Source organism: Sus scrofa, chromosome 13 (genome assembly GCF_000003025.6).
Source record: "Sus scrofa isolate TJ Tabasco breed Duroc chromosome 13, Sscrofa11.1, whole genome shotgun sequence".
Taxonomy (NCBI): Eukaryota; Metazoa; Chordata; class Mammalia; order Artiodactyla; family Suidae; genus Sus; species Sus scrofa.
In genome coordinates this window covers 136,149,117-136,171,950 of record NC_010455.5, presented here as the reverse complement: position 1 = coordinate 136,171,950, position 22,834 = coordinate 136,149,117, and the positions used below count along the sequence as shown (strand labels likewise).

At 44.4% G+C, this 22,834-nt stretch overlaps 1 protein-coding gene across 1 annotated transcript in view; it reads left to right on the top strand.

The window, feature by feature from the left end:
* Positions 1 to 22,834, top strand: part of KALRN (kalirin RhoGEF kinase) — a 623,278-nt gene that overhangs the window by 105,122 nt on the left and 495,322 nt on the right. The window contains 1 exon segment of the mRNA XM_021071254.1: positions 18,499 to 18,573. Within this exon segment, the coding sequence (XP_020926913.1) occupies positions 18,499 to 18,573 (75 nt within the window).

Below are 22,834 nucleotides of genomic sequence, written 5' to 3'. Positions count from 1 at the left end.
TACAGCATATGGAATTCCCTGGGACAGGGACCAGATCCAAGCTGTAGTTGCAATCTAAGTTGCAGCTGCAGCAATGCTGGATCCTTTAACCCTTTGGGCTGGGCTGGGGATCGAACCTGCACCCTAGTGTTGCAGAGATCCCATTGCACCACAGTAGGAACTCCCCTTTTGGTCTCATTTTAATGAATGAAACTTTATATCAATAAGAATGTCTTTGTTTGAGGCCATACATCCAGAAATTTCTAAAACTCACTTTTTTATTGGCAAAATGTTCTTAATCATGCTTTTACATACATTTTGAATAGAACAGAATGAGACAACCCTGTTTGCAAAGGGGCTTTTTCCTTGACAGAATGTTTACCCAGTCTTTTGAGGGACTTCTCACCTTGCCGTGTGCTGGACTGTGGGCTTTCAAAGCCTTCGGGCAGGCTGGCTTCTCTCTGTAGCAGGGCAGCCTGATTTCCACTGTGACTAGTCAGCCTTTCATGGGCATGAGGGAGGGTGATTGGACACCACAAAGCAAGCACACATGCAGGGTTTCAAATTGCCTCTCGAAAACAAGAGGTTTGTGAAGATTTTTTTCCCATTAGGGAACCTGAAGGGTTTTCCTTCTCCTTTATGCTTCTTGCCCTTCTGCACAAATGCCTCCCAAAGTGACCGAAGCTCAAATTCATCTGTGTGAGGCTTGGCAATTAGTAACTGAAAGTGTTGGTTCCCATGGAAAATTTGATCAAGTTTCAAACATTAATAGTCATTCTTTTTGAAAAAAGAGATGAGACAACAGAAGCTACATGTTTCTTCCCTAGGCACCTATGCTTAGACCAAGAAAGGCCAGCTCTTCGGCTCCCCTGGGTGACCATCTGTGTTTTATGGCCTCTGGGTCCTTGCTGGCTGAGCCTCTCATTGGTTGTATCGTTCTTTCACTCATTCAGTCGTTGGTTGTGGGTTATGAAGAACATTCCCAGTACATTCCAAGGGAGCACCTGACACAGACCTTGTCCTTAGAGAATGTAACCATTTGTAGGCTCTCTCTCCATCTAAATAATTGGCACTGTCGATAGGACTTTTCTGTAATGATGGAAATGTTCTTTATCAGTGTTCACCAATATGATAGCCATTAGCTACTTCAAATGTGACTGAGGACCTGAATTTTTAATTTTGTTTAATTAATTGAAATTTAAATAGTTTCATATAGCTGCTGGCTACTATGTTGGAAAGAAAAGTCCTAAGTCTTATTTACCTCTCCTTGCATTTTAACGTGAATGCATCTATAGTGGGGCAACTTTTCAGGCCATGGTATAGAGTAGAAGATGCTTGACTAAGATTGGATTTCTAGACTCGTTGTGTGACCTTGAGTACCTTTCCCTTACTGAATTTCAGTTTCCCTTCCTGCCAGCGAAGGACCAGCTGTTGGTAAGGACTTTCCAGCTCTGCCATTCCGTTTGGTTCTACTTGGTTCTGGCCCTGGATGGGCGCTCTAGGAAGGGGCATCTTTTGTCATGGCCCAGTGCTCTGAAGGGAAGGAAGGTTGTTGTCTCTGTTACCCACTGGCAGGGGGCTATTAGCAAAGCCACCAGGCATATTTAATAGTTCTTTCTGGGTGTGGATCATGGGAGAGGGAGGTGAGGGGAAGTGATGCTTTACTCTGGGAGGCTGGTGAATTCATGGAGAGTGGAGGGTGGAGGGTGGAGGTCCTGGTCCCATTTCTGGGATGGTGACCCACCTCTGTGCATTCTAGATGTTGTAAGGAGACATTCAGTTATCAGAAGAGAAAGGCTAGAAGAGGTGGCAGGAATCCACTGAGGCTGGCATTTCATGAAGACCAAAAGTGTTTTCCAGGTTTCACTCACCTGCTTGTCCTAGTGGGTGTGCCAAGACAATTACACATGCAGGAATTCAGGGATGTATCTTTGGTTATTTCGACACAGCCCTCACTCCACATTGGGAACAATGTTTCCTGTCCTGTTTGAGTGGAAATGGGAACATAGCCACATAATTCTGCAGCTTCCTTACCCTGCAGACTAATGCCTGCCTAGACTTTGGGGTTACAGTCTGCATAGTTGTTTTCCTGAGATTTGAGACAGCAGAGTAGTGCAGGTAGATGGGATGAGCCAGGCTTTCTCTGATCGTCGCCACTAAAAAGCAGGTACTGCTTTTCACTTGAGGTTGGCAGTGATGGCGGCAGCAGTGGGAGGGCTTTAGCTAGAGCCTAAAAGCACAAGCATGCTTTGAGACCAGAAAGGCATGCAATATGTATCTGCTTCCACAAAAAGGCTACAATACAGGTGAGATAGTTAATACCTTACCTCTGTATAGACTTTTGCTGTTTGGCAACTGCTTTACTTTGAATTTATTTAATCCTTTCTTAGGGGTGTATTGAAACATCCACTTGAGGCAATTGAAGACCGAGAGGGTGAGGGATCTCCTCAAAGTTGCTAAGTTGAGGGAGTTCCTGTCATGGCGCAGTGGTTAACGAATCTGACTAGGAACCATGAAGTTGCAGGTTTGATCCCTGGCCTTGCTCAGTGGGTTAAGGATCTGACATTGCCGTGAGCTGTGGTGTAGGTTGCAGACACGGCTCGGATCTCGTGTTGCTGTGGCTCTGGCATAGGCCGGCGGCTACAGCTCCAATTGGACCCCTAGCCTGGGAACTTTCATATGCCACGGGAGCAGCCCTAGAAAAGGCAAAAAGACAAAAAAAAAAAAAAATTAAAAAAAAAGTTGCTAAGTTGATATGAGTTGAACCCAGATCATCTGACACCAAGTCTAGTGTTCTTTCTGCTACCCTGTGGGACCTAGGATCTACTTGAGTGGCACAGTTAGGAAGTGCTGGGAGAGGACATGTCATTGAAAGATCCTCATGATAGAGTGGATAAAGAGTCCAACAAATATGTGTCAGGAATATAGAGCACAACGAGATGTCAGCCTGGGGATGATGGATTGGCTCCCACCAGCTGATGAAGGGAAGCTGCTGGCTGCCTTCGCTTGAGCCTGTGGACCTTAACCTTTTATCTGTTAGCCTACCAATGGGGCAGGGGCAGAGGCAGGAATGTCAGTCCCAACTCCAGGGGAGTGGCAAGGACTCAAGTGGGGAGGATTCCCAATGAGAGGGCTACCTGCTTTCCTCTTCCATGATACTTCTACTGACTGAGAGGCATAGGGCCACTTCTGGGTATTAGAAATCTCATGACTCTCATGCCTCATCTGGGAAGGCTTCCTAGAGGAAGGGGAACTGACAGCATAAGTCAGACCCCTTCTGGGGCCCCACTTCTTTTTCTGGAGATTAACCCCAAAGAGAAAATTACAGAACATGTGAATAAATTGCAGAAGAAACATAGATGCAGAGCCTGGAGATTAAGAGATCAAAGACGCAGAGGATGGTAAATTTCAGATAAGAGGAAGCAGAGGTGGTTTATTAGAGTTAGGTTTGGGATATTTCTTTATATGATCTGTATATAATTATACAACTTTAACATTTTAATACATATTCATTGCAGAAACAGAATAAAGAAGAAAATGAAATAGCTTCATAATCCCCACAACCCAGAAATATATCTATATTTGGGATCACACTAAATTGATATTTCTGAGGGTTAAAAAAAACCCAAAAAACCAAAACAAAAAAAAGTTGGGCTTCAGCAATTTCATGTGATTCAATCTAACATATATAGTACAGGTATCATTAGTATCCTATTTTTTACTTTACATATTGTGAGTATTCTTCCATAAAATTATAAATTACTCAAAAATAATTTTAATGGCTGATTGGCATTATGGCTATCTCAGATTTATCTAACTAGTCCCCTTCTATTGGACATTTAGTCTGTTTGCAGTTTGGGACTACAATAAAAAGTGCTACTTGGGAATTCCCATTGTGGCACAGCAGAAACCAGTCCAACTAATAACCATGAGGTTGTGGGTTCGATCCCTGGCCTTGCTCAGTGGGTTAAGGATCTGGCGTTGCTGTGAGCTGTGGTGTAGGTCATAGATGTGGCTCAGATGTGGCATTGCTGTGGCTGTAGTGTAGACCGTCAGCTGTAGCTCTGATTCAGCCCTAGTGTGGGAACTTCTATATGCCGTGGATGTGGCCCTAAAAAGCCAAAAAAAAAAAAAAAAAAAAAAAACACACAAAAAAGTGCTGCATAAAATCCCTGTCCTTGAATATTAGCCCTCACTTTCCCTTAGTTCCTTAGATAGGCATCCAGAAGGGGAATTGAATAATTAGGTCATTGATTATGTATAGTATTATTCATGACTCGTATTACCAAATTGCCTTCTGGAAAGGTTGCAGCAATTTTACTTGCACCAGGAGGGATCTGGGCAGAGAGGGCTAGCACTGAACTCTTGCCAGCATTGAGGATTATTGCCTTTTAAAAATCTTTGCAAATTTAACAGTTTTTAAAACATCTCATCATTCAGTTTGCATATACTTGATTACTAATTAGGTTGACTACTTTTTCTTGTTTATTGCCATTTCTCCTTTTTTTTGAAATGTATATTTATATTCTTTGCTTGTTTTTCAGATAGGGGAGTAGAGTTAATCCTTTGTCAGATTTGTTGTAAATATGCTTCCCAGCTTGTCATTTATATTCTAAGTTTTGTTTATACCCTGATGTATAGTTTAAAATTTTCTATAGACAAACCATAAATATTTTCTTTTCTTATTTCTTTCAATGCTTTCATGTCTAGAGAGTGCTTTCTTATTAAGTTATTAGTTATATACTCACCCATGTTTTCTTTTAAGATTTTTTTTATATGTCATTTTTAAGATTTAGTTTTCTATCTAAAATTTATTTTGGTGCATAGTGTGAAGTTTTGAGGAGTAATTTGATTTTTCTTTTCCAACTAGTCCATTTTTCCAGTGCCATTTGTTGAATAATTCCTCTTTTCCCCATTTCTTTAGATTCTCCACTTATCATATATTAGGTTCTTAAATATGTCAGATCTGTATTAGGTCTATGAATCTGGCTCCATTCATTTGTATGTTAATTCTTGTGTTTGTGCCACCTTTTAATAATTGTAGCTTTATATATATTAATATAATATGTATAATATGCATATTAATATCTAGTAGGGCAAACACAACATATTATTCTTTTTTTTTATGAAACATGCTTATTTTTATCCATTTATTCCCTCAAATAGAAGTCTAGTTGAAAATCCCTTTGGCATATAATAGGTACTTAGAGATTCATTCAACTTATATCTTCTATAAATTTAGCTTTTAAATCCAAAAGCATATTGATTTTATTTGAATTTTACTTTACTTAAATCTTCTTTAATGTCTTGTCTTCCTAAGCTAAACCCTATTTGCTTACATGAAAAATCTCTAAATGACATTTAATGAAAAATTAATTTTCTTTTTACAGCTTATTTGAATTCAGTTCTTTTAGTCACAAGACACTCTATCTGTGATGGGCGGTAGTTTTTTTTTTTTTTTTTTCCTTGACACACCCATGACATATGGAAGTTCCCAGGCCAGAGATTGAATCCGAGCCACAGCTGTGGCAATGGTGAATCTTTAACCCACTGTGTCAGCCCATGGATTGAACCCACGCCACCACAGAGACAATGCCCGATCGATCTTTAACTCGTTGTGCCACAGTGAGGACTCCAGAGTTATGCTGCTTTCTAAAGAAATAAAGAAGGCATCATGAGTCAGACTCTCTCTTGATCCTGGTCATTCCCGAACTTATGCTAGTTCCTTATTATGCTAAGTTTGCAAGGGAAGCTTTGTTGGTTATCTCTGGCAAACATTAACTCATCGCTCTGTTACTGTGGAGCGGGTCTGGGTTATGGCTGGGTGGGGACCCACCTGGGTACTCTTAGCTATTCCTTTATGTTCTCCGAAACCTATCAGAGACCTCAGTATTCACCACCACCCTGTCCAGTCCATGACCTCACTGAGGTTCCTATAACCCATCACCTCTTCTCTCTTGATCCTTTACTTTTCAGACACTTTCGTAGAGTTTTATTATCCCTTTTGCATTTTCTGAATATTTGTTCTTTGTATGTACCTCTATCAATGTGTTTCTTACCTGATATTAAAATTATGTGTTTATCAGTATGGAAGTACCTTAGAAAACTATATATAGAACTACCATATGACCAAGAAATCCCACTCTTGGGCACATAGCAGGACAAAACTTTCCTTGAAAAAGACACATGCACCCGAATGTTCATTGCAGCACTATTCGCAATGGCCAAGACATGGAAACAACCTAAATGTCCATCAACAGATGACTGGATTAAGAAGATGTGGTATATATATACACAATGGAATACTACTCAGTCATAAAAAAGAACAAAATAATGCCATTTGCAGCAATATGGGTGGAACTAGAGACTCATACTAAGTGAAATACATCAGAAAGAGGAAGACAAATACCATATGATTTCACTTATATCTGGAATCTAATATTTGGCACAAACAAACCTTTCCACAGAAAAGAAAATCATGGTCGTAGAGAACAGACTTGTGGTTGCAAAGAGGGAGGGGGAAGGAGTGGGAGGTACTGGGAATTTGGAGTTAATAGATGCAAACTATTGCCTTTGGAATGAATAAGTAATGGGACCCTGCTGTAAAGCACTGGGAACTATGTCTGGTCCCTTGTGATGGAGCATGATAATGTGAGAAAAAGAATGTGTACATGTACGAGTGACTGGGTCACCTTGCTGTGCAGTAGAAAATTGACAGAACACTGTTAATCAGCTACAGTGGAAAAAAATAAAAATCATTATAAAAAAGTTACATGTTTATATATCTGATTCTCCCTCTAAAAATTTCCTAAGATAAGGAACTCTACATTTTTTATCATTTTACCCATAGTGATTGGAACTTTATTTGGCACATATAGTTGTTCTATTATTACTTATTAAACTGAATTGGGTAGTGTTTAGATACCTAAAGTAATAACTTAAGGAGAAACTTAAAAATTCTTTAAAACTCTAGGAAATCTTTCTGTGGCCAATCCTTCTACCTCGGGTTACCAGAAACCTAAATGTAGTATTGAGGGACCTGAGGAGTTCACGCTGTCTCATTTCTATGGGAGGTGTGTGTGTGTGTGTGTTATTGAATGAGGTGCACAGACTTTTCTTTTCTCTTTTAAAAAAAATTTATGGAGTTCCCGTCGTGGCGCAGTGGTTAACGAATCCGACTAGGAACCATGAGGTAGCGGGTTTGGTCCCTGCCCTTTCTCAGTGGGTTAAAGATCCGGCGTTGCCGTGAGCTGTGGTGTAGGTTGCAGACGCGGCTCAGATCCTGCATTGCTGTGGCTCTGGCATAGGCCGGCAGCTACAGCTCCGATTAGACCCCTAGCCTGGGAACCTCCATATGCTGCGGGAGCGGCCCAAGAAATAGCAAAAAAGACAAAAAAAAATTTATTAGGGTATGGTTTATTTACAATGTTGTACCAATTTCTACTGTACAGCAAAGTGACCCAGTCATGCATATACATACATTCCAAACACCTTTCTTCCTTGATTACTGCAGTTATTTGTAAAACAATACCAAAACAAGTATCTTTATTCCTTCTAGTGACCCCTCCAAGTCTATATCCTTCAACACTTTTTCATATTTGTTTATCTCCTTGATATATCTTTATGTGTAACTCTCATTTGGTTTGTATATCCTAAGACAGGCTGGACAGCAGCCATTCTGGGTAGCAACTACACGCTCAGGACCAAGGACAGCAGCATGCATGTCCTTGAAGTGGGAGAAGGTACTTTAGTTTGCTGAAGTTTGTTCAATAACATGACCTTTGGGTGTATCCCTTCTCACCTGTCAGGCTGCACCTGGTTTGCAATTCTGCAAACCTGGTTGTTACGTTTTCGTTAGTTGTTCCATGTCTGTAGTGAACCTGTGTCTAGTCTGTTCCCAATTAGTCTGTGTGGCATTGCTTCCACTGAGGGGCATGGTAGTGAGACCCAGGCAGTAATGGCACAGCTGCGGAATCCGAAAGCCTAGAGGTGGGAGCAGAGAGAAGGTCTGGGCTAGGGTGAGGGAAACTGCTCTAGGAGCTGCCCATGAGGGTCTCTTGCTCTGAGCTCTGCCATCAGCCACTGCTGCTTTATTGTGACCCACACCTGAATTTCAGGCCATGGGAGTGGGGGTGGGGAGTAGGAGAGAGGCCTTGGGGAGATTCTGGGCCTTTTCCTATTTGAATGCCTGCCTGAGTGTCTTCTGTAATGATAGAGGCCAAATATGGCTTTTCAAATCAACAATTTCATTTTTAACCTAAGTCATAATGTCCCAATTAAATGAGAATTAACAAAAATTAAAATGCCATTGACATGCACACTGGGGAAGAGGGAGACATGCTGAGTGAGGGTCCCGAGGAGGAGTGAAACTTTGAGGTCTGAACTTGCATAGCACACACCTTATACCTCTGAGTACCTCCCTAACCCTCTCTAAATATATTGTAAAAGCAAATATACTGCTAATGTTTATCAGTTGATTTATATTCATCACTAACTGATTCGTCACTGGCTAATGTTCTGTGTTACTTTGAAGACCCATCCCAGAATGATGCTCAGTGTAATAAAAAGGCAATAAATTGCCCACCGTCACCACCATCTGTGAGGTATGAGCACTTTAAATAACTGGTCTGTTAGCAAAGACTATGTTTTAAAAAGTAACGAGCAGATATAATCACTTCTGAAGTGGCAATTTTCTTATGTCCAGAGTACATTGAATGGTGTCAACTTTCCTGGGAAGGGAAGGAGGGTGGGAGAGTGAGTGAACCTGTGTATTGCAGCTGAGGTCTCAACTCAGGCTAATATGAAAGCTTGCAAAGAATAAACAGAAATGGTTTGCTCAATAGGCTGGGCTTAGAGGAGTGTTACCCACATGTTTAAAGTGCTAATTATTAGTGATCTTTAATGGAGCTAATTTAGCAATGTTAAGTGTTACACATTTCTGCTCTTCAAAAGTAGCCCATTAGCCATGCTTTTATATCTAATATTGACTTTAGGAAGTTAATATTGAAATTGGCCACAATTATAGCTGGTGTGAAGCATGAGAGAGAGAAGGATGGACTTGGGGTAGAAGTAGACACAGAGAGGGACCAGAAGAAGAGGCATAGCTGTTATTAAGCACCTTTTGTGTAGAAGGCACTGTGGATGAGCAAGACTTGGTTCCTGGGTTGTTTATTAACCACCAGCTGTATGTCAGGCATTGGAAATATGGAGATAAGCACCCTGTCTCTCCCCTCAAGAGCTTAGGGTCTAGAGAGAGGTCCAGAGGCAGGGGTGGAGATGGCATGGCAGTGAGATGCCTGCCATGTGATATACAGAGAAAGGAAACCAGTCCAGTCTGGGGTTGGGAAGAGTTAGGGAAGGCAACATGGGAAAGGGACATAGCTCACTATGGAGAAGGTCAGAAAATGGTCATTTGAGGAGTGAAGTTCAAATGCAAGTCAGCATTCAGAGAAGGTAGACATTGCATTCTCCTTGTATGAAAATGCCATCCTCTCAAGTCCCTGACTACCATCAGTTTGCTTAGAAAAGATTAGTATTTTGCAGTTGCTAAAAGAGGAGGCCTTGTGTTTTTTTCTCTCTCCCCTTTTGCATGAAATCAGGTGATCTGCAGCTCATGCATGTCCTCTCAGAAGTCCCAGAGCCTTTTGCAGTGAGGAGAGCCTGCCACACCTTTGCTCTTCCAGTGGCTTCTGCCCAAGGGCAGGAAGGATGCTGCTGATTGGTCCGACGTTGGCAGGTGTCAGTGGTGGAGGACTTTGTGGGGTGTCAGCCTTACTGGGAACAGGGATTCTCCAGGCTGGGGAGGGGTATTGGCTCCCCACACTGAGCTGTGTCTAATGCTGACACAAAGCTGCCCAGTCTCTTTCTCTGCCAGATTTATTCCTTCTGCTCAGCACACAATTCCTGCCTCAGTGGCAGTTGTTTTAAGGAGAGCTCCAAGGAACATATTTATAGTCACTGGAGGAGTTTCCAACAGGCAGTTTCCTCAGTAGCTCATTAGCATCTGTAAAGAGGAGATAAGACAATCACCTCCATCTCTGTGTGTGTGTGTGTGTGTGTGTGTGTTTCTTCCCAGCTCTTTATCTCTCACTCTTACCCTGCCCCTTTGCACTCTTGCACCTCACTCTCCTTTTCTTGTGTTAACATAAGAAAGTGGGAAGGAGAGAAGGATGAGGGGAATGAAGATCACCACCTCCTCCCACCTATAGCTTCCCGCTCATCCCAGCTACACTGACAGTGCCTTCTCTCAAGGGCTTTGCCCATCTAGTCCCTGTGCAAAAGGGGCCATGTCCTTGGTCTCATCCCTTTATGAATAGTTCCACATTGTGTCTTCTGGAGTCTTATACAAACTCTCACAGGCTCCCAGGAGGTACCTAGCGGAAAAATGTTCTTCTTGTCTCTCCAGGAATCCAGGGAGAAGATAAAAAGAGGCCAAGTTCCAGTGTTCCCCTGCCCCCACCCCCTTGAACCCACCTAGTAGGGGCTGTGTGTCCCGTCCTCCCCTGTCTCTTTGAAGATAGAACAGAGTGTGATGTGGAGCTTGGGGTCAGTGCCTGCTGGGACCAGCCGGGTGTCACCTGGCTCTGGCCCTTGCTGAGGCACAGTCCAGCTGTCCAAGCTTCTGCAGGCACTTGCAGCCACATCTTTGCCTGGGCCTTTTCAGGAGCCCTATTGAGATTGGTCAAGTTCAGAGTGAGATCATGGAGCCCACCCAACCACCTGCATACCCTCCTTGCCATCACTTCCTGACCCTGCTCGCTTGCTCTCTCTTTCTTTCTTTCTCTTCCTCTCTTTCTTTCTTCTTCTTTCTTTCTTTCTTGACTGTGCCCATGGCATATGGAAGTGCCCAAGGCCAGAGATCAAACCCGTGTCACAGCAGCGACCCAAGCTGCTGCAGTAACAATGCCAGATCCTTAACCCGCTGTACCACAAAAGAACTCCCTGACCTGGCTTTTTTGTTCAGTTAGTAAGCTCTCTCCATCTCTAGCAGACAGCTTGCTTGCCCCTTCCTCTCTGCCTTAGTGCTTGCTGCTTCCCACTCCCCACCAAAGCACCATTCCCTGGCTCTTCCCTTATTCAAAACCTGGCTCAAAGATCACCTGCTGGGGGAGCTGCCCTGATGAATTGCCTCCCACTCACCACTCTTATTCCCTGTTTTCTTAAGAGCTTTGCATGCTCAGTTTTACTTCATTATATCTTTAGCCTCTTTTGTCTGACAGGCCCTGTGCTAGGTGCTGGGGTAGAACGATAAGACATGGTCCCCACCCTCAGGGTATCAGGACAGTTAATGGGAAGCAGAATGAAAACACAGAAATGCCTTTCTCAAGTGATAGAGTACAGGGCACAGTCCGGGACTGCTCCACTTGATGGGGGAGGTTAGGGAAACCACACAGAGGAAATGATGGATTAGAGAATGATTAAGAGGTAGAAGCAACAGAACCAAGTATCTGAATCGATATTTGCAGTGTAGGAGCAGTGCTAGAGTTTGGGTGGAGTCTGGGATATGTCTCCCAGCTTCCTGTTTGGCTAACTCAGTGGATGATGGCACCAGTAGTTAAGGTAGAGGGGAGGCAGGACAGCCTTTTGGGGGGAAGGATAAGAGGGTCTTTTTCAGAATCTTTTAATTTTTTTTTTCTTTCTACAGTGTCTGGTGGCTTCCTGGTGTCAGGGGAAATGGGCACTAGGTATTTTATTAGGCAGGAAACTCTCAGGGGGCAAAGCTTGGGTCTCCTCTCCCAGTGTTGGAATTACCTGAGGTGAGCACTGTGGTCTCCTTAGATGTGGAGCTTCCTAGGGTGGGGGCACCTCTCCTTCCTCTCTTTCTCATCCAGTATCGCCCAGTGTCCAGGGCTTTGCACCTGTGGGTGGGAGTACAGGAGCAATAAAGGGCATAAACCACCTGGCTGCTCCGTCCCCTGGGGCCATCTCAGAGATGGCATCCTGGCCTCTAAATATGATCAGTGGCGGTCTTTATGGTACTAAGAGCAGTTAGAGAAGGCAGAGGGCTCTAGGGTTGGGGTAGCAAGGAAGATTTGTTGCGAAATTAAAATATTTGATGCATGGCAGAGTGGTTTAAGCTACCAAAATTCCAAGCAGTTTGGACAAGTGTTATTCGTAAACATTCCTAACCACCAAAAATCCAGACATGGTCAGTTTCAGTGCTCTGGAGAGGAAATAGCCACCCCTGGATGGCATTTTTATTCCAGAGCGGAATTTGAGTTCTGGGTCCCAGGGTAATGGCTGAATCTCTGGGATCCTAGGCAGTGGTGAGGGGTCTTCCCAGGGTGGGGGTGGGAGGGGTGATGAGCCTAAGTACTAGTTCAGATTGTAGAGATTCTGCTTAGACTGGGCTAAAGGATGCTCTTGTCTATCTCTGCCTTTGAGGCAACTCTACAGTGGAAAGACATGCTTTAGAGTATAGGGCTGCCCTAAACCTAATGCATGTTCATCACCTGGGTTTCTTGTTAAAATACAGGCTCTGATTCTGCAGGTCTATGGTGGGGCCTGGGATTCTGCCTTTCTAGCAAGGTTCTAGCTGGTAACTGATGCTTGTTACTTGAGGTAGCAAGGATTTAGGACTCAACTTTTGGGAGCCTTTCCTTTGAGCTCCCTTTGCATTCTGTACTGGTGATATCTTATCTCTGGTAACAGCTCATTGTCCTATCTGCATACCTGTTCTATCTCTGCCTGGAAACCCCTGGAGAGCAGGGTCCATTTCTTACTTGTCAAAGTATCACCACTGCCTAACATAAGCACATAATAGGTGCTCAATAAAGAATCGATGAAAGAATGGCTCTGGGAATAGGAAACTGTCCAAATTACATCCAAACCAAGGTTTGGCCTAATGAGTTTTTGGCACTCTCCACTGCAAGCCAAGTCTCTTTTATACAACAGATTAGTCAGTGTTTCTGTGTCACCTTGATCGAGGCCCCCAAGCTGGATACCATAGGGATGGAGTGGAAAGAGCAGGCAGAGACCTGAGCATTAGGAATTTTGCTGTCTCAGTGGCAAAACAGAGTTTGGGCCCATTGGTTGCAACATTGGAATACTTACAATTAATATAATAACTTCTAACTAAGTGCCAATTAAGGGGGTGTGACGGAGAACTAAGAGGAAATAAGAACAATCCATGGGTACCCTGGCAGCTTGCACCTCCAGATGCTTAGCACTTTTTGTTTTTCGCTTGTGGAAATCAGGATTGCTTCCTGAAGGAGGTTAGCAGAGATTCATTGCTATCCCAGAGCCAGAAAACCACAGACAGAGCCTGTGACACAAAGGCTGTTCCTGCTCTTGCCATGTAGGGCCCCATAGAGGCAGAGAGCCAGAGTAAGGGTGATTGGCACCTTCCAGCACAGGGTCAGTGACTAGGGAAATGTGAAAAGGGACAGGCAGCAGCAATGTGAGCGTAACCCATTTGGAGTGAGGAGGAGGCACGTGTGGGGCTGGGAGAAGCCCATGCTGGAGATCCTGGGGAGATGGCAGTGGTAATTTTTACTTCCCTAATAGAGGCAGAACATTTCAACTTTGCCAATTAACAGAACAGCAGGCTTATAATTCTGACAGCAGCAGGACATGAAGGAGGGGTTGGTTATCACTGAACGCCAGCAAAGTGTGCCTTTGTCCTTAAGATAAAGCACAGCAGTCATGTAGGGTCAGGTCAAGGAGGGAGCCCTCTGGTTCTTTCTTTTCCTGCAGTAACCCCAAGGGTCCAGGGGCATTTATTTCTTCTCAGCCTTTCTTTAGAGGTAACAAGGGGCCTGTGTTTTCTAGGCTAAGAGTGCTATCCAATATACCTTGTATGGAAGACAGTAATTGCAATTTAAGTGTGCCTCCTTCAAGATGTATATGCCTCACAAAAGTTCTTCTGTCACTGGTCTCCCATTTTGGCAACTTGGGCTATCTACAAAGTGGGGAGATGTGCCCAGAGCATTCCAATCCCTAAACTGATCCCTGGAGAAGGAATGGGCTGAGAGGCCAGGGAAGGGTGGTTTGATCTTCCCAAAGTGCCCTGGATCTTGTTAGGAACTGGTTCCCAGGACTTTGTTTCAAAGCATATTGATCTGATAATCAGAGGATCTTAAAGACCAAGATATATGAAGACAATGTTTAAAAAGTCTCAGAATAGTAGAGCTGAGTGGCACCCTGGAGATGATTTGTGCAGATCACTAGCACTGGGTGGGACAGATGAGGCCACTGACTTGTGCAGGTCACTTTAGGAAGGGTTAACATTTCATTCATTTATTTATTCTTTCATCAAATATGTATTGAACATTTACTGTAAGTCTGCCCAGACATGCACCTGATAGTGAAAACATGTGGCTATTTCATTGATCCTGTCTGAGTTAGCTTTCAATGAAGTTCCCCTTTATTATGGATTCTGACAGCTGGTTTCACAAAGGCCATGGGGAAATTGATACACAGGATCTTTAGCCAGTGCAAATAGGTTTTCTATGCAAAGTTGCTAACTTCTGAGCTCCTGGGCTAATTAGTTTAGCTCTACTTGGCTTTACATAATACATACATTGTTGAAAAGTTATTTGTAATTCAATTTTTGGCAAATGAAAAGCTAATTCAAACCACTAAGGCAACCCTTATTTTAAAGAGACCCTGGAACAAATCCTTTTATAATGTGAAAATCTTGTTGTTGCTGTTGGAAATGGTTACTGAGGGTTTTGTAAATCTGGACACTTGAAGTTTTCCTATAGTGGGCACACAACCTGGGAAATAGCTTAGCTGTGTCTCAGCTGGATGGGGGAAGGCTCTGGTCTGGGAAGAGGAAGCCTGGGAATCCTAGACCAGCCCAGCACAAGAGAGTGACCTCTACTTGGGCCAATGATTGCAAGCTACATGGACAAGCTGTTCCCCTTCTCTCAGGTCCTGAAGTCTGGAGGGGAGAAGGAAGAGGTGGGGTAGATGAGTGCAGTGTAGACGAAAGTCCAGACTCCTTCTCTCTCTCTGCAGGTGGGAGCCAGGAGGGGGCAGGATGGGGAACCTTTTCTTCTGTCATAACAGATTCCAAACTCTTCCTTAATGTCTGGGGACTGTGTGGAATTAGAGCCATCTTGTATACTTTAACATGGTAGGGGAGGAGAGAAGGAACAGCGGAAAAAATAGACCAGGAGTTTAGGAGAGAAGAGGGTTATGTGGATTCTTGTAACATAGTAAAATCTCATTAGCTTGGGTCTTGTTATTTCTGAACTTGTACATAATCTGGATGAAGACAGGCCTGAAGTTTAACTTTTCTCATAAGATTTTTTTCTCTAGAAATTAATAGTGTATGTAGTGACATTGAGGAGAGTGTTATAAAACTGCTGCATAGAAAGACATCTCACAAATGAAAATAAACTATTTTGAAGCAGAAGCATCATTCTACACAAGGAATTTATGTTTTTGTTAAAGATGATCCTTGTCTATGGATTTCCCACTGTGGCACAGTGGGTTAAGAATCTGACTGCAGCAGCTTGGGTTACTGTGGAGGCACAGGTTTGATCAGCAGCCTGGCACAGTGGGTTAAGGTTTCTGGTGTTACTGCAGCTGTGATGTGGGCCGCAGTTACGGCTCAGATTCAAATCCTGGCCCGGGAACTAACTTATGCTGCAGGTTAAGCCATTAAAAAAAAAAAAAAAAGATTCTTATCTAATTGGTAAAGCCTGACAGGACTCTTCCTTGTGTAAGAAGCAGAAACTTCTTATTGCATTATGGTGAAAAAGTGCAACAAATGCTGAAGAGGGTGTGTAGAAAAGGGTACCTTCCTTCACTGTTGGTGTTAATGTAATTGGTACAACCACTATGGAAAACTGTGTGGAGATTTCTCAGAAAACTAAATATAGAACTACCATATGATCCAGCAATCCCACTCCTGGGCATGTATCTGGACAAAACTTTCCTTGAAAAAGACACATGCACCCCTATGTTCATAGTAGCACTATTCACAATAGCCAAGACATGGAAACAAGCTAAATGTCCATTGACAGATGAATGGATTAAGAAGATGTGGTACATATATACAATGGAATACTACTCAGCCATAAAAAAGGACAAAATAAAGGAGTTCCCATCATGGTGCAGAGGAAATGAATCCAACTAGGAAGTATGAGGTTGTGGGTTGGATCCCTGGCCTTGCTCAGTGGGTTAAGGATCCAGTGTTGCCATAAGCTGTGGTGTAGGTCACAGATGCAGCTCAGATCTGGTGTTGCTGTGGCTCTGGCATAGGCTGGCAACGACAGCTCCGTTGGAGGTTCTCAGCTGAGGTTCTCAGCTTCCCTAGCTTGAGAACCTCCATATGCTGTGGGTGTGGCCCTAAAAAGACAAAAAGACAAAAAAAAAAAAAAAAAGAACAAAATAATGCCGTTTCTAACAACATGGATGCAACTAGAGATTCTCATACTAAGTGAAGTAAGTCAGAAAGAGAAAGACAAATACTATTTGATATCACATATGTGGAATTAAAATATGGCAGAAATGAACCTATCTACAGAACAGACTTGGACATAGAGAACAGACTTGTGGTTGCCAAGGAGGGAGGGGGAGGGATTGGGATGGACTGGGAGTTTGAAGGTAGTAGATGCAGACTATTACATTTGGAGGAAATGGGCAATGAGGTCCTGCTGTATAGCACAGGGAACTATATCTAATCACTTGTGATGGAATATGATGGAAGATAATATGAGTAAAAGAATGTGTGTATATATATATATATTATATATATGTGTGTGTGTATAACTGGGTCACTTTGCTGTGCAGCAGAAATTGACAGAACATTGTAAATCAACTATAATAAAAATGTTTTAAAATGCATATTATCTATTTGTAATTTCAATAATAATTTATATTGATCCTAGTTAATTTCTATTAGTGAGGTTTAATAGAAGATAATTTAATAGAAGATATCTTTCTATGTGGAAGATAAAGTCAGAGCATAAAGATCTGTAGAAACAAAGAAAGTCCAAAACAATGTGTATCAGAAAAACTTTCTTTTTTGTGGTGTTATTTCATTGTTCTATTGCCACAGTCTTCTCAAAATGGGTCTTACAGCTGGTTACTCCAGTATCAGCTACTCTGGGTCAGCTTTTAAAGATAAGCAACAAATGAATACAAAGGCTTACTGTCTTCATTTAGTGAAAATGCAAAAGAAGAAATAGGTGAAAGGCCCTTTGGGGATTTCTTTGAGGTTAGGGTATGACCTCTGGCCATGGGAACTGGCATTCTGGGGATATTTCTCCTCTTTGGTTAGCGTGCAGCTGTCTTATTTCCCTTCTCTAGGCCAGTGATCCTAGCCCTGGGTTGTTGCTAAAATTTCTCACAGTTTTGGATCCTTGAGATCATCAATGTTTAGGGATTGAGATAGCCCTGAATGGGACCGTCCTGCCCAGCATCGTTCTTCCTCTGTCGATTGTCAGGTTGGGACCACAAGGGAGTAAGCCACGGCAGAAGGGCGCTAGAACAGTATCTATGGTCTCTGGTTCTTTCTCACTGAGCTGACACAGCACTGCCTCTCCTCTGGGGTCCTCTTGTGCCGTGTCCCTAGTGGTGGTAGACAGCGGAGAGTACAGTTACAGCTCACAGGGCTCCGAGTGTGGACTGGCTCTCTGTGAGGCTCCTTGCGGGGTATTCGGGATAAATAATAAGGGTGCAGTGGGTGGTCTGCCATTTTGTGTGTGTAAGCTGAGTCCTCCCTTTCCACTCATCCCACACTGGGCTGGGCTGTCCTCTGCCTCCTAAGGCTACTGTTTCCTGGGACACATTGTTACACATTGTCACTACTCTGTGTGAGCCCCAGGCCTCCACCTCCAGCCTCCTAACAGGACTCAGCTGGACCCCAGGAAGGACTTTCCAACTGAGAAGTGAGGTTTAGGCAGAGAATGAGTTGCTGAAGAAGGCAGTGTGTTTCTTTCCATGGGGGTGGTGTGGCTCACTAGCTGTCCATTGTGGACTCAATGATGGTGTCGTTGAGGGGAGGAAGAAGAGTGGGGGAAGAGGGTTGCACTCGACTTGGCTTCTCACATGGGGATTTTCGCTTTTCCCACCTGTGAAAGGAAGACTAACAGTTGTTGTGCCACGTAGAGGAAAGGCAAAAAGAATTATTTGCACATTGTGGTCCATCTTTTTATTAATTAATCTTTTCTCAGATATTCACTGAGTGTACCAGACACTGTGCTAGCACTAGAAGTACAAAAACGATTTCTAAAATGCCCCCTGTCTTCAAATTCATAGCAACAGGGCTATAGTTGTTGCCTCCTGGGCATGGAGCTTTGTGTATGTTTTGGGGAGTGACTTGGACTGTCCCCTCATTGACAGGGACCCGGAGGTCCACACTCTTGGTCACTCCTGTGGCCTGGCATCTTGTAGAAGTGTCCTTTCTGTTATAGACGTAGCCCCTCTCTCTCTTGGGCTGGGCTGTGGGACCTGAACAAGCTTACTTTCTGGCCCACGATGGGGTTGGGAAGCTGAGGGTGGGACCCAGGGAGTCAGCCATGTGGCCTCTTTCACCCTGATTCTCTCTGTCTTGTTCTCCAACAGGGTCTTTTCGGAATGATGGTTTGAAAGCTTCTGATGTCCTTCCCATCCTAAAGGAAAAAGTGGCCTTCGTGTCTGGTGAGTGTCTATGGAGGTTTCCTCTGTAATGGACCTAGAGAAGTTGCATGTGGGTGTGCACGTGTGTGTATGTTTGTGTGCATGCATGTGTGCAGGCACGTACTTCTTTGTGTGTGCGCGAGAGAGGAGGGAGGTGGGAGTGATGCTCTGAGCAGCTGCTTCCTCTCTGCAGAGGCAGGCAGAAAGGGGAGGGAGTGCTCTGGTCCCAGCTGGGTGTTCCGGAGGATGTTCACAACCAAAAGTGGGTATACCCCCCTCCATCTTGCACCCACACACACATCCATCACCCTGCCCCATCCTCCTGGGCCTGTCAGGCCCACAGGAGCTGCTGAGGCCCCTCTCTGAGAGATGCTGCAGCCAGAGGGGTCTGTCCCCCTCACACAGTCCTAGAGGTTTTCTTTGCGTTCATCTCTGACTAGGTCATGAACAGGAGATTTAAATTTTTTCTGGCTCCTTCCTATCTCTCCTTCTAGCAAAGGGAAGTCAAGTGGGTGTTTGTGTCTATTTATTTATTTTATTTTTTTAATTTATTTTTTAAAATTCATTTCTGACTTCTCTCTCCAACCTATCTTGTACGCCTGGTCCTTTTAATGGCTAATTCAGGGGTCATCAAAATGTAGCCTGTGCTTTGCTGCAGGTCAGCCAGCTTTTTTTGTAATTAGAACTTTATTAGAATATAGCCATGTGCATTCATTTAGTAGTATATTAGCTTCCTATTGCTGCTGTAACAAGTTGCCACAAACTCGGTGGCTTACAGCAGCAGATATGTCTTCTCTCATGGTTATGGAAGCCAAAAGTCCAAAATTGGTTTATCGGGCCAAAATCAAGGTGTCAGAGGCTCTGGGAGAATTTGTTCCTTGTTTCTTCCAGCTTCTGGGGGCTGCCAGCATCCATCAGCTTGTGGCCACATCACTCCCACCTCTGCCTGCAGGGTGGTATTGCCTTCCACTTCTCTGTCTGTGTCAAATCTCCCTATGCCTCACAGTAAGGATGCCTGTGACCTCATTTAGGACCCACGGAGATTATGCAGAGTAATCTTCCCATATCAAGAGCCTTATCTTAATCATTACCTGCAAAGACTCCTTTTTTCCCAAATAAAGTTCCATTTACAGGTTCTGGGACTAGGACCTGATATGTCTGGGGGCCATTATTCAGCCTACTGCAAGTTGTCCATGGCTGCTTTGTTGCTGTAACAGCTGAGTTGAGTAGTTTTAGCAGAGACCAGATGGCCACAAGCCTAAAATATTTACCATCTGTCCCTTTAAGAAGAAGTTTGGTAACCCCTGATGTAGTTGAAGCCAAATTATGAGGTTCACCAGCATCACTCTGGGTGCCAGTTCTAGGGCATCAGAATCTCTGGCAGGGGCTGCGGGATGGCAAGGTGAGTAGCCAAGGATCACATTTTGAGAAATACATCCAAGTGCTTCACTTTCAAGGACTAAGACTTTGTTTTTAGATGATTCTGGTCAGCTAAAAGGAATGGTGATGGAATCATAGGCAAAGAGCCAACACAGGCCTACAGTGCAGGGTTCACTCCATGGGCACTGCAGAAGCCAAAATGGAGAGAAGGGAGAGAGGGGAGGTGGGCTTGGGGAAGGAGAAACCAAGTAGAAGGTGTCCCCCACCTGACCAGAGGGAAGAGATCAGACTGGTGATTCAGCATGGAGGGTGGGAGATGAAGGCAGAGTATGTGATGGGAGCATGTAAGCTTTTGTAAGGTACTAAGTGCGTTCCATGTGAGTAGTATTAGTAGTAGAGGTAGTAATAATAGTGGTAGTAGGAATATAGTGTTTTATTACTGTCATTGCTGTTGGAGGGAGTGGCTGGGAAGCCGCCTTTCCCCGTTAGTGTTAAGCGCTTGTACATCTTATTAGGTAGGGAGCCTCTGTCACTGAAGATGCTGAAGCTCAGGCTAATCCCTTGGCAGGATCACGTGGTAGCAACTGCATTATAGTGAGAGGTGTAGGTCAACCTCCAGAGCTGGATCTGAGTGCTTGCTGAGCATGTGGGGATACCCTATGCAGAAGTCTTGGGGCCACTGGGCAGCGCAGATTGCTGACTTCTGCAGCCTCCCATCATCTGGGCTCCCAGGACATGGCCCACAGCTCTGTAGGGAGCCCAATCAGATTTTTCCTCTTTTTTTTTTAATGCCTGGAGCCTATTTAACCTGGTGTCCTTCTTCTCCCCTGCGTGTCCTGCTAATTCATTTCTCTTATGCACTGTGCCTCCTTTGCCTGTGGTGCCTGCCCCACACCTGGTGCTGCTTTGAGCCTTTTCCTATCCTTTCCAAGTCAACTCCCATTTTGCCTCCTCCAGGAGGCCTTCCTGGCTTTAAGGCATATCTTTTGAACACCATCCTGTTCCACATCAGTACAGGGCATATGAGTGCAGGCATGGTTCACTTGGACATGGGGACCCTTGCTTGATCATTCATGGTTTATTTTTTTCCCACGTGAATTCTGTCAGAGCCCTAAAAAGAGCTTCCTGAGTTTAGGGAGTTCTCATAATAGAGCACAGAGCAGCAAGGTGCCAGGAAGGCAGTCAGTCAGGTGCAAGGCAGGTAGCCGCTTCCCAGAGGAGGACCTAGGGGCTGGGAGCTGCAACTCATGCCCTTGTGCCATTGTGGACTGAGAATGGGGAAGTCATTCATCTGCACGTGTTGCCAGGAGCTTTGGGGCTTAGGGACATTGTCCTTCTGTGCCTGGGAAGGACGCTGAGGGCGCCAGGGAGATGATTGACTGCATCTAAAAAAAAGAAAAAAAACCGCAAAACAAAAACAAACCAAAAAAGGCCCTTGTATCTTAAGCTTTTAAAAGAGAGAACACAAAAATAAAACAAAATAAAGAAACCCAGAATTAAGTAATGCAATGTAGCAGTTACATTTCTTTCTGAGCAGAGGCACTGCAGGAAGTGCTGAGCAGAAAAACAAAATGCCAGTTGAGCCCCCTCCCCTGCTGGGGCCCCGGGTGGCTGGGGTGCGGGGAAGCTGCGCTGCCATGGGAACGTACATTTGGAATAATCCAGTGCAGCCCAGCAGCGTGTGGGTGTGTGCACGTGTGTGCCACAGGCTCTGTGGCTGGGCCTCGGTGGTGGTGGTGGGGCATCGTTCCAAGCCCTGCCACATTCTGCTCTGTGTTCTCAGCCCATGGGCTCCCCCTTTGCCCCTGCTCTAGCTCTAGCCTCCTTTATGTGCTCTGCCTCCGGCTCACAGCACACAGTGTTCCTTTTATCCAGCCAGCCTGGGCAGGCTTAGTCCACCCTGTTCTTGCTGTGTGCACTCACCCTCTCCTTTTGGCCACCTCCTGATAGCTTTCTCTGCCACCTCATCTCCCATCAGCATCATGCCCATCATTCTCAGAGAAGCTCCGTGCTGCAGTGGCACCATCTCTTATACTCTAGACCATCTCAAAGTGGGGACGTAGACCAACAGTCACATGAGATGATCTTCTTCAAAAAAGAAAAAGGGGTTCTACTAGAAAATACATTTGAGAAACGCTGCCTGTTATAGCCCCCCTCTTGGAGATTTACCATGTTCTTTAAAGCACATGTCCATCAAGCACATGAAAGCATTTCCCAAACGATTAATACCTCATTCTCTTAAAAACAACGTGTATATCCATCAACATCTCGCAGGACTCTAGTTACAGGGACCAGATTTTGGGAATTATTCCCTAGATGTACTTTTCTTGTCCTTCCCCCAAACTGCCCTAATCTGCTTGCCCTAAATGGAACTCAACTCCTGAAAAATGTGAGCTCCATCCTCCTCCACCTCAATCAGGGAAACCTTAACCTCCCCTGCTTTCAGCCTTACCTCTTCCCCAGCCGTCCTGCCCCTGCCCTGCCACTGTGGAAGGGGACCAGTGCCACTTCCAGCACATCAAACCACCTCCTCCCTCTTTATCCTCTACATTCCTGTCCTAAAGTTCCCAGCACCAAAGGTTTGACCAAGTAGGCAAATAGCAGGTGTTGGGTGAGCAAGGGGATCCTGCCACCATCTCTATTGTCTTCAAAACTTGGCTCTTTTTGTCTCCCACTGTCTGGGGTCTGCTTCCTTAACTGAGGGTTCTCATTCTTCATCTCTGCTTTTCACCCTTCAGAACTTCAGCACTCATGTCAATTACTAGTCAACACCATGGCCAGACCTTTCAATAGAGCTCTTACTATGCCCCGGTACCCTGCCACCTACCCTTGAACCCACATCATACACAGTCCTACTGTCCATTATCTAAGAATGCTCTTCAGCAATGGTCCACTCCTCCTT